The 16,552-nt window shown below is 39.9% G+C and overlaps 1 protein-coding gene across 1 annotated transcript; it reads left to right on the top strand.

Moving 5' to 3' along the window:
* On the top strand, positions 13,646 to 15,024 carry LOC109849636 (golgin subfamily A member 5-like). Its single transcript, XM_020419490.1, has 3 exons — positions 13,646 to 13,841; positions 13,912 to 14,094; positions 14,163 to 15,024. The coding sequence occupies exons 1-3, from the start codon at positions 13,730 to 13,732 to the stop codon at positions 14,900 to 14,902; spliced, it is 1,035 nt and encodes a 344-aa protein (XP_020275079.1). The 5' UTR covers positions 13,646 to 13,729; the 3' UTR covers positions 14,903 to 15,024.

Raw genomic sequence — 16,552 nt, 5'->3', positions numbered from 1 at the left:
TTGCACTAACATTGAAACAACAACACAATAAGTTGGACAATAAGCAACACAATAAGCAACCATAAAACATAGCAAGACTGAAACCAAGGCTGGTGCAACAGATTTCCACTCGTCTCATGTAACAACTTAAATGCAGTTTGGACAAAAGGCTGGTGCAACAAAAAATTAATAAGAACCTGGAAAATACGTATTGCATCAAAGGACATGATCCCATATGACATATACACCAAAAACTCATAAGTATGCTCTGTGGAAATATCCCATGTGCCTATATCACTGGAGCTGAAACCAAGACTGAACCAATGCTGAAACCAACTTCATAACCAAATTCAGCACAGTTTGCACGCAACTAAAACTAGAAATATGCCAAGAGCTGAAACCAAAGCTCAAAAAAAATTAGAGAAAATGTGCTTAGAAAAGGTCCTTTTCTTCATTATCTGTCTCACCATGAAGTTTATAATAACAATGTTGGCTGCAATATATTGTCTCGCTAATATATTGCTGCTATAAACTTTGGCTGCATATCTTAAAAATAGCCCATCATCATAACACAAAATATGCATACCTCTTTCACTTTAATTCCATCAAACTAGAAATATGTAGCTTACTCTAAATTCATCGAGGTGAAATCATTCACAACAACCCAAACCCAAGATACACATCCGTTCTAATAACTGGAATTTTATCAAACAATGAGCATGTTAATCATTCTTTAAGTTTTCAGACATACACAACAAACCCAAACCCCAATATACTAATCAGTTCCTATTTGCAGTCTCTTCATCAATGTCATAATCATGACTAAAATTATAATAGCAAAAATTAGAAACTCAAACATCACAAACAAGAGATATAAAACTAACCAGCAGATTAAATAAAACTTGATTTATAGGCATTGGATTTTTATTTAATCTGCTGTTGTTTGATTCTCTCCTCTCGTTTTGCTGGAAGGGAAGTTTTTATTACGGAGTCTTTTATGATGCAAAAAGTTTTAGTTTTTAATCTAAGAAGATTGAAGTTTGCATGAAGCATTTGCAGTCGTTTTCTGCTAGAATGAGTTTGGCTTATTGAGATTCTTGTTGAGAATCTTACAAGAGGATGGGTTTTCGATTTAATAGATAAAAAAATATAAACATGCTATGCTACTGTAAATGAAGAAAAGGAAAAAGAGGAGTTACAGTCATTGATGTCGAACTATAAATTTTAACATTCAATTTCTCGGGTTTACTCGTAGTTTTGTATGTATATGACATTGACTTAGTGTTTGAAACTTCATCAAAGAGGAGTATGCAATATTTGGGAGCTGGGATAGGCTCGAGTTCAAGGGCCCGGTGAGGTTGTTGTCGGAGAGGGAGAGGGTTTGCAGGGACTGGAGGTCGAGGAGGCCATGGCCGAGCTCGTCGGAGCTGGGTTAGGCTCGCCTGAACCCGAGCCCGGTTCTCTTCTTCCTCTAACGGCCCAACTCTCTCAGCTCTCCTCCAAGCAAAACACATATCCCCTTTCTCTCTATATATCATGAACTCCTCCTCTCCCTCCTCCTCCTCCCCCTCTGCTTTGTCTCTCTCAGCCCCTCAACCCCGACCAGCTCCCAAATCCCGCTGCGACTTCGATTAGATCACAAGCATGCAGGCTCAAGAACACCGCAAATCAAAAAGGTAAAAGAGAGTGGAGATGAGAGATCGAACCTTAGGAAGGAGGCGGAGATCAGCGGGTTACTCCTTGGCTCGTGAGAAGGAGAAGGAGATGGGAGGAGGAGGAATAGAAAGTAGCGGGAGGAGAACAAGATAGAGAGGTGACAAGATCTTAGGGTAGAAAGCACTCTTCTCTATTTCTTCATTTGAGGTAGGGCCTCAGATTGGAAACATATTTCTGTAAGCTCCATACTAGGGTGCTAGCGACAAATCATTTATGCCCAATCTCATGTACTTTCAATCTTTGCTTCTCCTTGTAAAGAAATGTTTATAAGTATGGCATCTTATTAAAATCAATTAGATTATAAATGGTCTTGATAATATTTAAAACTGCATCTACTTCATTTCTCACCTAGTGATTTTCATAACTTGTTTTCCAATAATTTCCCCAATACATTTTGATTTTTTTTTCACTTAACCCCATAAGGCCATTATCCCATAATTTTACACAATGAACATTATTCCTAAAGGCCAATATGTACCTTCAAATCATTCCTAATTGTATATTAATCTATAAAATTACAAAGAATTACTAAAAATATAAAAATTACAAATAGCTCTCTAAAAAATATGAATCTACACACAATCCACTGAAGAATCTAAAAACTACAAACAACGCCCTTTAAAATTTAGAAATTATAGACAAATACCAATAACTACAAACAAGCCCCTGAAAAGTATGAAAATTACAAACTCCCCCTAAAAATCTAAAATTGCAAAAGGACCATTGAAAATTTTAAATTTTGAAGCAGCCCATAAAAGTTTGAAAATTACAATGGCCCAAAATTTTGAATGATACGAGTAGCACCATGAAAAAAAGATAAAAACTACAAGCAACCTTTTTTAATATTTGAACATGACAAACAATCACCTCAAAAGTCCAAAATTATATAGAAACCCCTAAAAATTATAAACAACCATGTGCGAGCACAAGCATAACGCTTGTAAAATTAATACAATTTCAGTATGATAACAATATGCATTAGAATGTCTCTAGAGGCTTATCATTTTAGATGAGTCTAAATGTAATTCAATGCTGCCCACGATGGGGATTTTGTTCACTTTAATCCGGTCTGTACATATCCATAACGAATTTTTTTAAAATTTAAAAATAAGTTGGTCTGAATAAAAAAGAATGAAGTTATGATTTTTACATACATACACCTCAATTTTTTCATATTTGCAAACTGTTTCTCTTTTCTAATTTTCACAAACAATAAAATTTAAAGAAAAAATAACTCCTGTAAAATCTTTATCTTTTAACATGATGTTGAAATTTGAAAATATTAGAATAGGATAATAATTTTTCATCTCTTTACTAATTACTATGGATAATTAAATTTATATTAATTAAGATAGGATAACAATGTAATATCTAAAAAAATCGGGGCATTTTTATCTATGAAAAGTTTTTCTTAAACTCACACTTTTATAAGGAGTATGATGATATGATATGATGTGATAATATGATATGATATGATATGATAAATATCAATTTGGTCCTATCCTTTGGGTTCATTTTGAAAGTGGTCATTGTACTTTATTTTTTCTCAACTTAGTCCATGTAGCTCACCTCAGTTATAACGTTAGTTCTTTTTTAACATTTCGTTAAAAACTTTTGTTAAATAAATATTTGAGAAGACAACTCTACCCTCTCTCAAATATCTATTACTATTATGTTATTTACGATTATTTTTTATTTTCTCAAAAGAACAACATAGAAGAAAATTATGGCTCCCCAAAAAAGTTATGTTCCTTGAACGATCTTGAAGGAGCCAATTACAACTTTCCTCTTTTCATAAAGCAGATAATTATAAAAAAAAACTCTGATTAAAAGCTTCTTGCTATTAAGTGAGAGAAACCTTAAAAGATGAGAGAAGCAGAGGAACCCAAATTTGATCATACTGAAATTGAAAGTAGATGAAACAAGCGAACGATTAAAGGCAAACGTGGATTGTGACAGGTATTTTATCCAAAAACTGTTCATTTTATTTGTCCTTTTTTTTATCTATATTAGGGTTTATCATATTCTTTAAAAAAAATTGTTAGGGTTTATCATATTCATCCAAAATTGATTATTATTTTGTTACATATATGCGTTGTCATGTTAGAGTTTGTTATACATTTTAAAAAATAATCTGAGTTGAGAAACTTTAGCAAATTATTTTTAACAAGAATTTTATATGTGTTATGGTATAAGGATTTACCACATACGCCAAAAAAATATCCGATGTGAGAAATAAAAATTTAATTAAAATATTTTCTGTTATGGGGTGTTCCATGTTCCCCCACAAATATGCTATCCTGAAAGCAGGTTCAGTCGAGTCGACTTCATGCCAAGACGACTCGAAGGGCGGACTCAGTCGAGCAAAAGATGATTACCCGTCGATCAACCAACACTTTCCCCAATGGTGACTCAGAATATTATTTCTCAGTATTATTTGACCTTCCATAACACAGAAGTGACTCCACGTCACTCGCCGACAAGCCCCGACGGCTGCTGGATCCGCGTCACTCGGTGACAGGCCGCAACGGCTGCTAATTCCCTATGTCGCCGACAAGCCCCGACGGTTGTTGGGTCCCCATAACACAGAAGTGACTCCACATCACTCGCCGACAAGCCTCGACGGTTGTTGGATCCCCATATCACGGAGCGGAAGCTGAATCAGTTGCAGGCTATAATGTAGAATATGCACAGGATGCGATCCTTAATAGTTCAATGTTGGCGGAAGCCAATGTCCCGGCGTCCCGGGGACTCATTCTGACTTAAACAAGGGGTGAGGGGTCTTTACCAACTTCAAAATCCGATATTAACTTCTAAAGCAATCAAAGTATCCATATGGATTAATAATTAGAACATGACCACTCGTTTGTACAGAACTTTGACTCCGTGAGAGATCTATATCAGGTCGAGAAGGATAAGTTCAGTCTCATCCACAGAAACTTTTTTTGCTTGCTCGTCCGCACATCTGTTCCCTTCCCTCTAACTATGAGAAACTCTCCAGTCTGCCAGTCTTCCGAACTCTTTCAAGATGTGTCTAATTTTTTGATAACATTACCATGGCCAATCAAATCTTTATGGTTAATCAATCTTTCCGCAGCTCGCGGCTTGAGAGTCAGCATTATCGATCCAGAGCTTTGAGCAAGCCATATCTATCGCCTTCTTGACGCCCCACCAAATAAAAGGCCTGCTCGGGAAGACCATCTAATTCTCCGGAAAGGATCAGTCGAAACCCCTAATTGTTTCTGCGAGACCGACATATTTCCCCGGGGGCTTTGGTGTCTTCTATTGCATTGGCTATCGCCAGGACTATGCTTTGTATGTAATAGTTTTTCTATATTAAGAAAGAAAGTGGTAGGGGTCTTTAAGCGATAGGGAAAAGTCCGCTTTTCCATCAAAAAGCAAAATTGGAAAATGAAAAGCAGTCTAGCAGTCAACAAGTCTCATCCCCAGATTCCCTGGTCCTAACGGACCAGCCACATACCAGGATTCGTTAGAACTAGGGCATACCAGGTGTTTCATACATGAATACGCTCATGAGTGTTTCATTTACATTCCATGTAGCTCTTCTTTCGGGTGCTTGAAGGGGGGCTTTTTTGTACAAGACCTCAAATGACTACGCGTCACTCACTGACAGGCCGCAATGGCTGCTGATTCCCTATGTCACCGAAGTGACCTCCCATAACTTACCAATCGACACGTATCAGGCAAAGGATGACACAGCCTCCAGCCCATCCCTCGCCATCATCATGGACCGCGCTCTCACAAAATGTCGATCCTGCCCCTGACGTCCTCTATAAGTAAAAACGCTATTCACCACAGGAGCATGCTCGATCTCTCCATCACTACCTAAAGAAAATTCTTTAGTGACATATTAGAAGAGGATACTATTCCTCTATTCTTGGACTATGTACACCAGCTTATTTGATCGTCGGAGGTACCATGGGGGAAACAGGCCCCGTACTCCCGTGATTATTGTGTGTGCAGGTGATCCACTCACCCCCGAACTCTGAGAACCAGGCATAAAGTCGAAGAAGGAAAGCGGCCCTCCATCCCTCTCGACGATCCAACAACTCTACAACCCTCATCGACTGTTTGTTTACGAGCATTAGCATTTTCCAAATCAAATGGCTGATCTTACTAAAAGATTAATTTTCAAGAAAATGACTAGAATAAGAGTATAAACGGTGAATTTTGAAAAACTGAGTTGGCGTGCTAGTGTCTCGTCAAAATACTCGAAGTACATATATCATATGTACAATTTTCACCTTCTAGATGGAAAGATATGATATATTCTTTGTTGAAGGCGAATATGGTCATTATTTCTTCTTCGGATAGGTAGCCAAATCAATGTAATTTTTTAAGGCAATTAGTCCCTTTTTTACAGTATTTTCTTTTTGTTTAAGATACTTTTTTCTGCTTAAGGTGCAACAGTGCAAATCAGTATGGCGATGTTGGTCTTTACTATGCTAAATCCTAAGTTTTAGTCTATGGGTTCAATTGTTGTCTATTTCTAGTTTAGTTTTGATTTATAGGTTCAATCATTTTAATTCCTTTTGCAGGTATACAACCGTGAAGCTTCATCATAATGGTTCATTTGAATCACATATGGTTTCATATTATTGTGGTGAGAATGTTACAAACTTTGAGAGCTTAAAAGCCACTGGGCTAACATAAGAATATACAGTGATGAGTTTTGCTCTTAACCTAGGACATGAGAATATAGAAATTCTTTGGTATTGGTATTGAGACCCTGATATTTTATTCTTTACTGAACTCCAATTGATTTATAATGATGAAGATGTTAGTAGGATGCTAGAAAAATATGCTAACTATGAAAGCATAAATATCTACATAAAACACGGTTTTAATCATGCGAAACCTACTGATAAGGGTAACGAGGTAGACAATTTGGCAAATAATGAGATCCAAATGATGATTTCTTTTCCATGGAATGGAAGAGAGCCATCAACAATGCGAACATATGTCCCTTGTCTTGCTATGTTGTGTGTCTCACTATGATTTCATTTTAATAATTAATGAAGGTAAGAGTTCTAATATGTGCAAACGCATTTGGATACATAATTGTGGATGAAAATACAAAAAAACTGTTTAGTGAAACTAGATATATGTTGTGAGAATTCTATGTACATTTATTTTTTTGAGAAATCCATTTTCAGTGTTTAATTATAAAGGAAGAAAAAACAAATAAATATTTTAGAAGAATCAAAGGGTTATCTAAATATAGGGTTATCTAAATCTTTGTGCCTTAAATCTTCAATACTAATATAGTAGTCCCTCAAATCGTGGAAATTGCTCATTACCCCTCAAATCTTAAAAGTCTTGCATTTTGGTCCCTCAGAGACCCCAAAAGACCCTGTCTTTGTTCTTCAATCTATAATTCCTCATAAATACAACATATGCTACCGTCACCTACACATCTTGTCGTCGACCAATCCTTCTTGTTACCCTGCCGCTCTTCGCATTACTAATCACAATCCTAAACGTAGGCGAAAGATAAAGAGCCTTCTCGAATCACGAGTGAGTAGGGAAATATAGCTGAGGTTGGGCGTACGAGTTTCGGATCGGGGAAGAAAGAAGTCTCTCGGTCATTGAGGGACTAATTTGTAAGACTCATAAGATTCGAGCAACTAATACGGATTTTTTGAAGATACAAGGGACTAATACTAAATGACCCTTGAAATTATCACTTGGTCCCAATTCTTATAAATTCTTCCAAATTAATTGCTACTGAAAAGCACCACTAGTTTATGGGACGTTACTACTTTCCAAAGAAAAATACCTCAGGGACCCCACGATAGGGGATCCTGAGTAGGACAGGTGAGATGTTATTTCCCTATCCCGTGATGCATTGTTCAGTGGGACAGGCAAGATGTCGCCTCCCTGTCTCGTGATGTACTGTTTAGTGGGACAGGCTAAGTGTCGCCTCCTTATCCCGTGATGCACTGTTCATGAACAATACATCACGGGATAGAGAGGCGACACCTCGTATGTTGTTTGGTTCAAAAGTCGCTGCTGTGGAATTCATTATAACTTTGTTCTATTACAACAAATTCGAAAGAATAATCTTTTTATAAGACTTTTTCTACACAACAAAACAAAAAATTACAACTCTTGAGAAACAAACACGAAAATCGTCTATCAATTCTCGTTTTCGTGGGACTTTGCCTGTGCCGGGAACGCTTTGGTTCGTGGACCGCCGATTCACAGATCGTGAAGAGGGGGCTTATGATTCTAACTTCGTTATCGAAGTAGAAATTGAAACGATATCTTATCGAAGTAAGATAGTCGTTCTTCTTAAAATCAAGTCGAAGCTTAATTTCAAGGCGTTGCAAGAAAAGAACCCAAATCTCTGCTCTCTCTGCTCTGGAATGCTCTAACAAATGCTCGATCCTCGTCAGAAGTGACCCTAGGGGGGTATTTATAGCCTCAAGGGTCAGTAACTGCAAAAACTTAACAATCGAAGAAGTCAGTACGGCGAGACAGTGTTTACTGTCTCGCTGGGCGAGACAGCGTTTGCTGTCTCGACCCGCGAGACAGTAAATTTGCTGTCTCGCTCAGCGAGACAGTAAATGCTGTCTCGGAAAATGGCAGTTTCTCGCTGTAACTGTTCTCTCACGTTTCAAACTCCGTTATTTTGGCAGTTATCCACGTGATTTTCGCCCATGATGTTTCCCACGTCCCTTGGCAGTTAATGGACACGTGTAGGGCAGTTACAAATGTAGTTTTGACTATTTCAACACTGTCTCGCTGGCGAGACAGCAAAGACTGTCTCGCTGGCGAGACAGTTCATACTTGTTTTGATTTTTCCAAAACAGTATGAAATCCTTTCTTGTGAATTTTTGAGTGATCTTCTCTATGCTTGGGATATCTATTAGCATTTTTTGACGCCTACAGATACCCCCTCCAAAGTATTCCAGACTCATTCTTTTATAGAGGAGCATGGGATACTTTGGATAAGATAGATTTTACTTACGATCCCTTCAATGCTTGGCTGAATAGATCGTATGAAAGGACTTGTAAATGGCTTCAATGTTTAACCTCTTCTGCTGTTAGTCTATCCAGTTCTTCGTAGAATAGCTAACGTTCTCCCGGCGTCGCGTTTATCGCTTGACCGTTGTCGAGATCTTGAATTGAAGTTGATACTTGCTCTTGTGAATTCAGCGTTTACCATTGAATTGGTATATCCATTGAGAATTCCTCAGGTTATCCTTAAGAATATTCAGATTAATATTCTCCAGAAACTTCCTGTTGAGGGTGGGAATACAGTTTAGACTCGTGTACCCATTGGAGTATTCCACTGTTCCATAGTGCAAAACAGAAAAGTTTACTGTCTCGCTCGGCGAGACAGAGTTTTCTGTCTCGCTGGGCGAGACAGTGTTTTCTGTCTCGCTCGGCGAGACAGAGTTGTCTGTCTCGCTCAGCGAGACAGAGTTTCCTGTCTCGCCCGGCTGCTATATAAGTCGGGACTTAGGGTTTTTAGGTTTTTTACGTCGGATTTTGGCGATTTTTTGGGCGATTCTTGGGCGATTTTCGACCAGTTTTCTTCTATTTCTTCTCCTCTTTGTTGCCGACTTGGGAGGTGCTCTTGTTTGGGAAGATTTCACTCAGATTTCAAAGGTTTGTTCTTCCCCTTTTCTCCAAAATTTTGACTCTCCTTCAACTGTGACTGTGCATGCATCATTTCGGTTGTATTTGTCCTATTTTTTGTCGATTTCATGTTCAAAATCTTAACCTTCCTCTTGGATTTCAATGTAGATCACATACTCATCATGTCGCCACGTAGAGCTCGAGGGAAGGGAATCCGACCGACTGTTCAGAGCCCTGAGGAGGCTGCCCCTGCTGCACCCTCACGTGGAGGTATATTTCTTTCACCTTTTCACGAATTTAAATATTGTATTTCGTCCATTCCATATGTATGTTCCTATTTTTGCTTGCAGATCCTCGTTTGTATCCTTTGAGGTACCTTCGAGAAGAGCCGGTATCCTCCTTTGAGGGGATCGACGCTTAAAAGTGTTTGTTTTGCTTTGACAAAACACACTTCATAATACACAGGGGCGATTTTACATCATCCCATATGCATTGAAAGGTTTTGGTATGCCGTTATAATACCCGCATACCTCCTTTATACATATGGTGGATAGAAAATCGTCACACCTGTTATGAGATAACGACTATATCTTATAGAATGAGATATACCATTTTTCTCTAAAATTTTAGGATGACACTTACACAATTTATGTGTATGCCTCTTTTATCAGTCCGATTTCCTTCTACCATATTTACTGCTGATGTGATTACTGGCCGGAGTAGCGTGACCCACTCTTATTACGAGGGGATCCCGTTAATTGAATCCTCTCCCCAGTTTAAATCTGATTATAGCGGAAGTGATAGAGAATTAATCCAGCGAGGTAGTTGTCGTGTTCTACGACGATTAATCACAGATGCGCCCTTGATCTCGGAGCAAGACTCGAATCAATGCATAAGGAAGCCATATTTCTTGTTTGGTGATTCGGTGAAAGATCCGAAGATTGCTTTCTGCCAGCGTGCGCAATGGTTGCACCAGAATGGGTCCTCATTCTTATATCTGCCTTTTATCCCCCGGGATCACTCACTATTAATGTTCAGGAATCTATCAGTTGGACGTGAGATGTTCTGGAAGTTGACTGAAAACCACGAGCGTATTCATTGTGGTTTTATTGGGAAGGAAGCCAACCCAGGCTCCAGTGAAAGAGCTCATGTGCGGGGGCTTCATCCGGGTATCTTAGGACAAGATAATATACCTCAGAATGAGAAGATAGTGCAAGCCAACACCGTGAAGAACCGGTTAGCGGCAGCGGGAAAAAGATTACCCAAAGAGACTTTTAGATGCTATGGATGGGTCCATTATTCTGGGGACAAATGGTGGTGGACCAGGATGACCCGATATGTGTTAAACCGCTTTGGGCGAGAGTTAGCAGAATTAGGGTTAGATGTCCCGATTCGTGCCACCATCAATGGCCTACAGAGTAGTGTGGGTCATTTCCTCTGCTTGTTCGAGATCTATAACCCGGACACTAATACATTCTTTACCAAGAACGGGGAACTCGGATTACCACTGCATGAAATGATGCAGGTGTCTGGTTTGCCTATGGGCGATGTTCCCTATCAAGAGTTCTTTCCAACTAGCAATCAGCTGAACAAGATGAAAGATAGCTCAACTGTGACTCATGATACTTTATGGGAATTGACTTGCCATTATCATATAGCCATGGCCGAGATGGAGCCCAAAGCCAGAAAGAAATCTCCTCAGGTCAGCTTAAAACAATTCGCTGACTACCTCTTCAAGAACCTGGATGTCCGTTCGGCAGATGTGTGCGGATTGTCTCCTTTGAGTACGGATGAAATTAACCGTCTGTTAGAGAAAACCAACGCGCAATCTTATACTTCGCGCTCAGAAGATGGATTTTTGCACGGCACTAAGTTCCGCTCTTATCTGTGGCAAGCTGGTGTTCCGATTAGCCCTACTGCTCTGCTGGCGGGTTTTCTAGCCTTATGGTTAAAGAGATGTGTAGTTCCTCATCAGTCCGCAGATGCGATGCCAATGGAAGTGTTGTATCCGGCCGTCCAGCTAGTTACAGGTCGCAAATTATCTTTGCTTCCCGCTATGGTGGCCGATATTCATAGTGGATTACGGCAATTAATCTCCGTGTTTACTCAGGAGAAAAAGAAACCCTGCTGGTGTTCCGATTAGCCCTACTGCTCTGCTGGCAGGTTTTCTAGCCTTATGGTTAAAGAGATGTGTAGTTCCCCATCAATCCGCAGATGCGATGCCAATGGAAGTGTTGTATCCGGCCGTCCAGCTGGCTACAGGTCGCAAATTATCTTTGCTTCCCGCTATGGTGGCCGATATTCATAGTGGATTGCGGCAACTAATCTCCGCATTTACCCAGGAGAAAAAGAAACCTTCCGCCAGCCTGTCCGTTCCGAAGCTGGAGCTGCCCTATACTTACTTAATGGCCTGGTTGGTACTTCATCGACCAGATTTAATGGAGGCTCCTGATACGGTAGATCTCAGTGTCCCTCTGTTGCAAAATCTCGAGAATTGCAAATGGAGCAAACATCGAGAGCCGGACATAACGAGGCAGTTTAAAATTCACAAATGTTGGGAATTTTTTCCTTGCTTCCCTCAGTTCTCCGGTACTTACAACACTACCTTAGTGGATGCTGAAGACCCAAGGCAGAATCGTACCATCTTGGATGTCGGGTGCTTCAGATGGTTGATGAATATTCGACCTGGATATCTGTTGTTCAGGATAAGGGATGTTTGCCACATCGAACCCTATCTTCCATGTCGATTCGCCCGTCAGTTCGGGTATGATCAGATATACATCGGCAACCCGAATCGTCACCTCAGCTTTCGAGGTGGACTTATCGACGGGGCGAGAGCTTGGTTTTGGAGCATTGCTGGCTGCACAAATGTTGAATTTGATCTTCCTTTAGAGGCGCCGCCCCTAAGGATGACCTTTCTCTTCTGCAAATGGCTGATAGCCACTAATATTGCCACTCGACGTAGAAGGATATCAGACTCGGAGGAAGAAATAGCTCCCCGGCAAGCAACAGAACCGACCCGTGAAGCTGTGATGTCGCCTCGAGGAAAAGAGGCTGCTGAATCATCAAGGAAAGGAAAGGAACCGGCTCTCCCAGTTGATAGTGAAGAGGAGTTTGATAGTGAAGCAACCGAAACTTCAGAAGGGGAAGATGAGAATGAATCAAGTTCTGAGGAAGTATCTGGCCTTCCCGATTCATTCTTTGATAGAGGACTTGTAAGGCCTTCTGTCGCTCCGACCCAACCACAAGCTGCTCCAAAGAAACGTAAGGAAAGAGTCGTCATGGAACATCCTAACCGGATGACGGTAGAAGTTCTTAGTTGCGACGAAGAGGATGAAGAGGATATGGTGCCTCTCATTCGTCGGCAAATATCTCGAACTTCTAATCAAGCTCAAACTCAAATTTCTCCCCGAGCTGAGTTACACACCAAACATCGTCATGAAGGTTCTGATGCACGCCCTCTGAAGAAACAGAAGAAAGTTATTTCTAAACCGCGCGTTCATCTTCCTGCTGTAGAAGAGGCGTCTGGTCGTAGTGCTTCTTCTGATGAGCAAGGTAACGATTTGTTTTTATAGCTTTTACACTTTTTGACGTTCAAACTTATTTCATGTTCAACTTCTGCAGGGAGTCGAGAGGAAGGAGAATTGTCAGCTGATGCTGCTTCTCCCGGAGGTATGGAAATTGAGGAAACAAGCTTCGTCCAACAAATGCATGATGCTCTGAAGGAAGGATCGGCTGATGTTCCACCCACTCCTGACGTTGATCCATCAGCTGCGGACACAGGTACTGATCTTTCTCCTCTCGGAAGAGAAATCCGAGAAATGAATGAGTCGGACCGTGTGCCTCCTCTAATGACCTGTGCGCTTTCTCTCCTTTTAGTCAAATTAAAAGAAGCAGGTACCAGTAGTGGAGCTCTCGAATCAGCCCCGACCAACGAAGGTAAAATTAATTGTCTTTTTTGAGCAAATTCGTCTAAATTTATGTGTCATTTACGACTCAACACATTTTGTAGATGTCACAATGCACGAATCTGTTGGAGGAGAGACCACGCATACAACAGAGGTCGAGGAATTCAATGAACATCACCTCGATTTCAATCTCTCTGAAGGCGACCATGAGTATATCTCCGACTTACTATCGGGGAAAACTCCTGGTGCAGCCACGGAATCCAACGTTGGAGTCGGTCCAACAGAAGCAGGTCCTTCTGAAAGTAAGACCTTTATTCTGTAAACTCCATATATGCATACATATATATTTTAACTTGATTAACCATATAAGTATTTGAATTATAGGACCAGTTGCTGGAACTGATACTACTATAATCATTGGTACATCTGATCGACTGGAGGGTAGTGAACTTGTGCCGTGGACAAGAACCGAAGTTGATTTGCAATCATCAGTTCTTGAACCTCAACCTTCTACTCCTATGGACCCCATGATGATAGAAGTCACTGTCACTCCCCAGATTAGTCCAGTTGCAACAAAAGCGAGACCAACTGAAGAAGTTGGTACATCGGCCGATGTTGTGACTAGAATTGGTGAGTTTCATTTATCGTTTGTTTCAAGCTCGGATTATCATTATGCTCATTGTAATCCTCCTGTTTGTAGAATCTCCTCTTAAAGAGTCTCTTAGTTTGGACCCGCCGTCCTCTGAGACTTTAGTTGAAAAAGTCCCTGATGTAGCGGGTGCATCAACAGCTACCATTCCTGAACCAATCTTGACTGTTCAGGAATCCAGATTATCATCCTTGAGCGAACCAAGTCATGCTGAAGGTTCTTCCGTCGAATTTGGTATGCTTTAGTTTGTTGTCTTGTATGCATATATATATACTGTACTGACTTATTTGACTTTCTCGCAGTTCCTTCATCATTATCAACTCAAATCCAAGCGTTATTGGTTGATGACGATCCGGACAAGTCTGTTATCTGCTCTAATCTCCAAGGCTTCATCTCCTTTTTGAACTCTATGGTCGATCGCATTCTCTTCAAAAGATCGTATTTTGAGAATTATAAAAAATCTTTTGAGCGTTTTATATCAGGGTTCAGAGAGGAAGGGTATAACGACTTAGCCGATTCAGTCACCGCTTATTTGGTTGATTTGAGGCAACATATTGAACTTCTGCAAACTCTTCGCACCAAAGGCGTACCTTTTTACATCGCTTCTCATATGGAATCCAGGCTGCAAGCGTGGCGTAATTCTCAAGAATCTGCCAACTCTGAACTCCAACAATTAAGAGCCCATAGTCACCAGCTTAGGGTGAATATTGGCAAAAGGACACAAGCCAAGGTCAACCTACGCCGAGATATAAAATCGAGTCGAGCGGAAATAGCTCGCTTAGAGGAGGAACTTGCAATGGCCAAGGATGCTCTTGATGTCTTGGAGTCTGAGTTGACGCAGGAAATTCATGTTGAGGAAGACCTGTTACAGCAACTGAACTTTCAAGATAAAATAATTGCTGAGAAGGAACAAGAGGTCGCCGCGCTTCAAAGTGTTGATGAAGAAGCTTTCAAAATTAAATTGACGGCTGAGCTTGAACAGACTTATGCGTTAGAGCTGTCAAAACTTGAAAATCAAATTAGTCAATATAAACTCTTGTAATCGGAGAACATTATATTTTTGTTTGTAGCTTTGTTTGAAAATTCTTGGTCAATATAGTGAACCTTTTTGCTCATTATATTGAATCTTTTTGCTCATTGAGGTTTTTTATTATGATTACTCATTCTTATTTAGAATAAATAACCATAATACTTATAGGATTTTTGGCAAATCCTCAGCCATCAACGGATTTGATATACCTTTACCGATTACCGTTTGAATCGGGCTAGTATGTGAATTATCTAAGTCCGTTTCACATATAACGTTGCGCTAAAAGAATTAAACTCTTTTAGACTTTGAACTACACTGTTGAATATGTAGGCTACATGTGTTAGATGTAGGCTTATCTCTAATAAGGGATAGAGATAACATCCCCCATGTGTGAACAACATGGATTTCAAAGTGTGAATAGGTTGCATTTCCTATATAGGACAACGAACCCAAAATCGGAGAGAAAAAGAATTGTATATTCCATTTCTCAATCTCTTGTTTGTTGGTAGAGATAAACCCATACTCGGAGAGGAAGAATTTTATATTCTATCTCCTGGTCTCTTGTTTGTTGGTAGAGATGAACCCAGAATCGGAGAGGAAGAATTTTATATTCTATCTCCTGGTCTCTTGTTTGTTGGTAGAGATAAACCCAGAATCGGAGAGGGAGAATTTTATATTCTATCTCCTGATGAAAAGGAAACTCACAGTGGAATCTCCACTTAGAGAAAATAGGTTGGTTTGAATAACCCTAACTGTCATAAGGTTTGATTACTCAATTCAAAAGTAAACCTTTCGTTCGCAAAAATGAATCGAAAGGAGATTTTGGTTGTGGTCCTAACTGTAGTAAGGTTTGACCAAGTGGGAATTTTGAGACGATCCTAACTGTAGGAAGGTTTGATCGCTCAATTTGTGGACCTCTCGTTCATGGAACGAATCGAGAGGGGATTTTGGCTTTGGTCCTAACTGTTTAAAGGTTTGACCAAGTGAGGAATAGGAGTAGGGTGCAAATAACAATGAGTTTGTTGATTTGCACAAACTAATCGGTGGGAAATTTTGATTTTAAACATAAGAATTTGACACGAAATAATCTGTCGACTGATACATACTGATGATCGTTGATCAATCCGACCGATGGGGGTTTCATAGCGTGAGATTACAAATCATCAAATCTCATCTTCCATGATTATATTACAAGGTTTTGCTGAGGAAAGATTAACTATCATTAAATCTCATCTCAACAAAAGTTGTAAAAGAACAGTGAATTATTCAAATGACCAGCTTCTCATTTAAAATAGTGAACTGATCTCGGGTTATCCTGAAATATCCTATATAGGATTCTCTAGGAACTTCCCGCTTTACACAGGTTATCCTGAATATATTACGGATAATATTTTTTCAGGAACTTCCCATTTATTGGCATCATCAATTTGTTGCCATCTTGGGTAACCAGGCGATATGCACCGTTCGAATAGACTGTTTCTATCACAAACGGTCCTTCCCATTTAGGTTCAAATTTGCCTTTCTTCTTAGAAGTGAGAATCATAGGTCTTCGAACGGCGAGAACTAGATCTCCTTCTTTAAAGCTTCGTCGTCGGACCTTTTTATCGAAAGCCCGAGAAATTCTAGCTTGATAAAACTCGATTTGTTGTTGAGCTTCCAAGC

This window comes from Asparagus officinalis, chromosome 7, assembly GCF_001876935.1.
Source record: "Asparagus officinalis chromosome 7, Aspof.V1, whole genome shotgun sequence".
NCBI lineage: Eukaryota > Viridiplantae > Streptophyta > Magnoliopsida > Asparagales > Asparagaceae > Asparagus > Asparagus officinalis.
This window is presented reverse-complemented; position numbering and strand designations above follow the sequence as displayed.

Bases quoted from the DNA above. Each gene is read 5' to 3' on its own strand.
- LOC109849636 (XM_020419490.1), top strand. From the start codon at position 13,730: ATGGACCCCATGATGATAGAAGTCACTGTCACTCCCCAGATTAGTCCA. The intron at 13,842-13,911 runs GTGAGTTTCATT...TCCTGTTTGTAG, and splicing joins CGATGTTGTGACTAGAATTG to AATCTCCTCTTAAAGAGTCT. The intron at 14,095-14,162 runs GTATGCTTTAGT...ACTTTCTCGCAG, and splicing joins AGGTTCTTCCGTCGAATTTG to TTCCTTCATCATTATCAACT.